The sequence below is a fragment of the Nuphar pumila genome, chromosome 2 (assembly GCF_984573655.1).
Source record: "Nuphar pumila chromosome 2, dmNupPumi1.hap1.1, whole genome shotgun sequence".
Taxonomy (NCBI): Eukaryota; Viridiplantae; Streptophyta; class Magnoliopsida; order Nymphaeales; family Nymphaeaceae; genus Nuphar; species Nuphar pumila.
This window is the reverse complement of record NC_143250.1, coordinates 10,001,953-10,007,045: the sequence shown is the minus strand read 5'-3', so window position 1 is coordinate 10,007,045 and position 5,093 is coordinate 10,001,953. Positions and strand designations below refer to the sequence as shown.

Genomic DNA, 5,093 nt, shown 5'->3' with positions numbered 1-5,093 from the left:
CATTATGAGCCATCGATTTTTCAAGTTTAAAAAAACATATCTATATATAATAGTAGTGTAAAGCATATTTCTTACTAAATAAATGATAAAAAATAAATATATAGGTCTGATTGATAAGATGCTAAAGCATTAAGAAGGGAAGTCGTCAGCAGGTCACTTCTATTATGATTCTCTCCCTTTTTTTTCAACTCCATGTTACTTGTCATATCTGCATAGTCCAAGGATCAGCCTTTTTTTTCTTTTTGCTTCGAGAAACTGCCCCAAGCACAGAGACCTAGCCGTACTGGCTAGGTCTGCCATACTTATGATTGCTGTCCTGTCAGTGTAAAACTCTGAGGGTTTACCCCCTCGACCCCAGGGAGTCACCAAGCTTTGGCTTACACGGAGGTGATGCTCATGGGATTTGAACCTAGGCTGTCCCCATCCCACTATGCCAAACCCCTTGGGTCTAAGATCAGTCCCTCCTGAGTCTCTGAGATGTTCATCATTATGAGCTGAGTCATGTAACTGTGATCATAATCTACTTGAATTGAGACCAAAAGGGCGGTTCTATTCCAAGATTTCACTAATTCAAGGTCACAAAATCAACAACAAAAACAAAAACAAAATCAGGATCACAAACAGGTCAGATTCTTGTTCTAGGTCCAGGTTACTCATTAGATTAGTAGCTAGGTCAGGAAATTAGGCCAAGTCTGAAAATAGCCTGGATCTAAGATGGAAATTGTTGGGTGCTGGTCCTTAACTTAATAATCTATGCTCAATCTAGGGAAGTTTACAATATGCATGGGCTTAGGCTTTTAGGGCTGAGCCAAGCCATCAAACCTAAATACTGGATCCAAGCACACACCTAAAAGGTAGGCCAGGTCCACTCAGACCAAGTGTCTGTAATCTTGTATAAAAAGCGAATACCACAAACTTCCCACTTGCTAAGGCACCAGCAGAGAGAGAGAGAGAGAGAGAGAGAGAGAGAGTTTCATAACCAACAAATTAAAATTGCAATAAACATGTTAGAGGCAGCTGGCCATCTTGTTCCTTCATAACCAACAAATTAAAATTGCAATAAAGATATTAAAAAGGCAGTTTGCCATTTAAAATAGAACAGAACACAAAGGTCATGATACAACTCATCAATACATCCATGGGCAGAATACAAAAAACAAGAAACCCACATGGCTTAAAGTGTACACAGAACTGGCATTCATGCCTAAAAGGTTAGAATGGTACATTATGCCCTCTATTAGATATATAGAGAGAAAGCTTGATAAAACAGTTTAGGCATGGATAAAGGGAGAAAAGAGCCAACATGGTGGGTGGTCCTCCCCAATTGGGCACAGCCTGTTAAAGGAAGGAATTATATGGGCCATACTCACATGGAGCCTAAAAAGCTAATTGGGATGCCTGACATCACACATGGATTGCCTGCCAGCCCACATGCTGTCTGTCTCTTCTCCACAAAACCACCTTTTTCTCTCTCTTTCTCTTTAATCATCTTCCCTCTATTTCTCATTTCTTAATTCATTCACCTTTTTTATCAATCATACACACACAAAGTCACCATAAATCTCCAATTACAGAACCACATACAGGATCCCTTTTTTCAGTTAACATCTTCATGATACAAAGGAGAAGAAGCAAAAGGAAAGTCACAAATTTAGTTAGAAATCACTCGCTACTCACTCCAAAGTATATTTTTATAGATTTTTTTTAGCTGGTTTGGGGTTATTGAGATGAAGTTGGGGGAGTTGTCAAAGACATGCACTGTGAATGGCGTGGGCAGGTGATGAGGTGGTCATTGGTGAGGCCAGCAGCTTGCATGAAGGAGTGGATGACCGTGGGACCCACATATCGGAACTTCCTCCTCACCATGTCCTTGCTTATACTCTCAGATTTGGATGTCTTCACCGGGATCTTCCTGCCTGACCTGTACTCTGGGCACATTGGCTTGTGATTCACAAACCCCCACATGTAGTCATCAAATGACCCAAATTCCTTCTGAACCTGCATTGTTTTTAGGCACAAACAGTTATCACCAATCATCGTGAATGAATACAAACAGAAGAGAAAACAAAAATGGCACTCAAGGCCTATAATCTAAGTAATGTGAATCTATAATTTTTTTTTTCACGAGGAACTAAGAAACCACTCCCGGGATCAGAGACCTGGTCATGCTGGCTAGGATTCCGGTCGCTGTCCCAATGGTGCAAATTAGTGGCACACCCCTTGCCTCCAGGGGTTCACCTTGCTTCGGCATAAGCAAGGGGCATCATACCCTTACTCTTGATAATGAAAGGGGCTCCCAGAACTTGGCAGAGAGAGGAGTGAAAAAAAAAGAGATGGGACTACCTCAATCACTCTCTTGGAGTTGTCAACGACGCCCCGGACTGTACTCAGGTCGATGCCGAGTTGGGCACTAATGGAAGAAAATCTTTTCTCACTGAAGTTGGCAACAGACTCGGCATCAAACCCATCAAAAGCTTCCCTGCAAATTCATTAACAGTTTGAGGTCCCCAAACAATAAGAGGAAGAAGAAAAAGAAAAAGAAAAAGAAAAAGAGAAAGAGAGAGAGAGAAAGAGGACGACCACCAAAGAAAGTTTTGATGGAGATCACAATTCATGATGGTGTGTACCTGAAATCATCTCGCATCTTCAAGATGGTAGTCCAATCCATGCCCAGTTGAGCCCCCGCTAAAACCAGAAACTCAAACAGCATCCTAAAACACAACACCAATCTCTCTTATTTCAGTCGTAATCATCAAGACAGATCACAGAAGAAAAAGATGATAAGATGCGAACAGGAAAGGATGCAATAACCAACTCACTTATCATCATGTACAGGGACTCCCCATTCCTCATCATGGTACCTGACATAGATGGGATCTGCACGTTGGTCAAAAAAAGAGAACTTAGCCTTCATTTCCTAACACCACCAAATTTTTGTGATTTTATGCGGAGAAAAACCTCCAATTTTGTTGGACGTACTGAAATTTGCCGGACAATCATTTTGGGCATGCGGCAAAGGATGTACACCGGGGTATCAAACTCATGAGCATAGTTACCTGAAGCGCCTTCCTAAAGAGGGAAGCACACTTCTCACTCGCTTCCTTCTTGCATCATATTTGTTCGCCATTTGTTTCTCTTTCGCTTTCTACTCCCTCTCCTCCCTCTCCCCTTGTGTTTTTCATATTATTATTCATTTTTTAGCTTTTCTCTCAGTTTTCCTCAATTTTTTTTTTTATGTTTTTTCCTCTTCTCACATGCTTCCAAGACTAATCCCGCTTCCCGCTTCATACTACTTTTTAACACACTTCCCCACTTCGGCTATGAGCATCACTTCCCGTCTCTATTTGGCTTCCTGGTAGCTATGCTGATGACATCAATTTTATTTGAAGGTCTTAAGCCTACCCACTTAGCCAGGTGTGCAGAACTCCTGTGGGACACTAATCTATATTTTATATAGAAAGGAGAAGAGAAGAGCAACCTGAATTGGGGGTGATGAAACTGCATCTCTTGTGCTCCTGACTGCTCGGAGTTGGAGGCTCCTCCGGCGCCACCTTCCCTCCCGGCTTGTTCGTTCTCCCGTAATGGGCGATCCTCTGCTTCCTCTGCGCCTGAAGGAGGTTGGCTTGCTCCCTTCTCGCCGCAGCTATGCTGCCAGGCGACTTGAGCAAGGTGGAAATAGCGTCATAAGGAGCATCTAGACCACCACCAACGGTGGATTTCCTGGACTTCTTCCTGCCTCTAACGAGCCGAGGCGAAGAAGAAGAAGATTTCGAAGAAGAGCTTGTGCTGGTGGCAGTAACAAAGGCATCATTGGTGGGGTTGATTGTGCATTGCCTGTCAATGCTCAAGTTCAGGCTGTGGGAATCACTGGCGTTGGCGCGCTTGAGGATGGCTAAAGAAGGTAAGGGCTTGCTTTTGGGGGAGATTGGTGGGGAGGGCTTGGCAGGTTTGAAGGGTGATGACCTTGGAAGTGCATTCCTTGAAGGGAGGGTCAGGTTTGGTGCAGGTGGTGGTGAAGACGAGGGTGGTTTTGATTGGGTCTTCTTCACAGCTTTCTTGCTCTCTATAGATGGTACTCTATTGCATTTTGCAGGCTGCAACACTGGTCTCTCATCAATTTGAGCCTCTAAAGACATTATGGTCTCTCTCTCTCTCTCTCTCTCTCTCTGGTGTTCTTGTTAAAGCTCCCTTCGTGGGAGGATGAGATGTATAAGTAAAGTGGGGAGGTGGGTGAGAAGGACAAAGAGGGGAGGAGTTTTTTTTTTCTTAAGGGATGCCATTCGAGGATGATGATGACATGACAGAGTGGATGTGGTGGTGGGTATGCAGTTGAATATAAAAGAAATGGGAGGTCCTATGGTGTGTGTGTGTGTGGGCGGGGGGGGGGGGGGGGGGGCGCAGTCAGACTGCTACAGCCATGTTCCCTTCCTTCCCTTAAGCACACTGCTTTTGGTGCCCTACTATAAGATCCTGCTTTTACCCAAGGGAAAACACATTTAACTTTTTACTTTGAATATGGAGTGGAGAGTAAGGAAGTTTTAAAGACGAGCATCGATTGTCCAACACTCTCTCTCTCTCTCTCTCATATATATATATATATATATATATATATATATATATATATATATATATATATATATATATATATATATATATATATATATATATATAATCACTAGAATATAAAAAAAATGAGCATTTTCAACCGTTTTTTTTGGCAAATCCAACCATGTATATGTGCTCGGCATGGTGAATTTGCAAGGAATCAATCATTGGATATTGTAATTTTTATAAAAAAATATAATTTTTTAATGCTTGAATATTTATAAAGATTATGAGCCATCAGATGATTCAAGAGCACGTTCTTGTAAAACAAAGCAGCTAGATCACGTCCGTACGGTTAGATTCAAGAAAAAAATTATGAAAATTGTGGTTTATATATATATATATGGATTGTGCTGTCTTTTTTTTAGTTTGGTCCCCAATATGGACCCTTCAAAAATCACAGGTTTAGGTATTTTATGTTAGATCTGAACCATTAGATGTATTTATCATTGTTTATTCAATAGAAAACATGTTTATTATTAACCATC

At 41.7% G+C, this 5,093-nt stretch overlaps 1 protein-coding gene across 1 annotated transcript; it reads right to left on the bottom strand.

The window, feature by feature from the left end:
* Positions 1-1,689: 1,689 nt before the first annotated feature.
* Positions 1,690-4,175, bottom strand: LOC149844715 (uncharacterized). Its single transcript, XM_089995180.1, has 5 exons — positions 3,479-4,175; positions 2,820-2,877; positions 2,628-2,711; positions 2,344-2,479; positions 1,690-1,998 (listed from the first exon to the last, which is right to left on the bottom strand). Exons 1-5 carry the CDS (start codon positions 4,134-4,136, stop codon positions 1,720-1,722), a joined length of 1,215 nt encoding a protein of 404 aa, XP_089851306.1. The 5' UTR covers positions 4,137-4,175; the 3' UTR covers positions 1,690-1,719.
* Between the last annotated feature and the right edge of the window lie 918 nt (positions 4,176-5,093).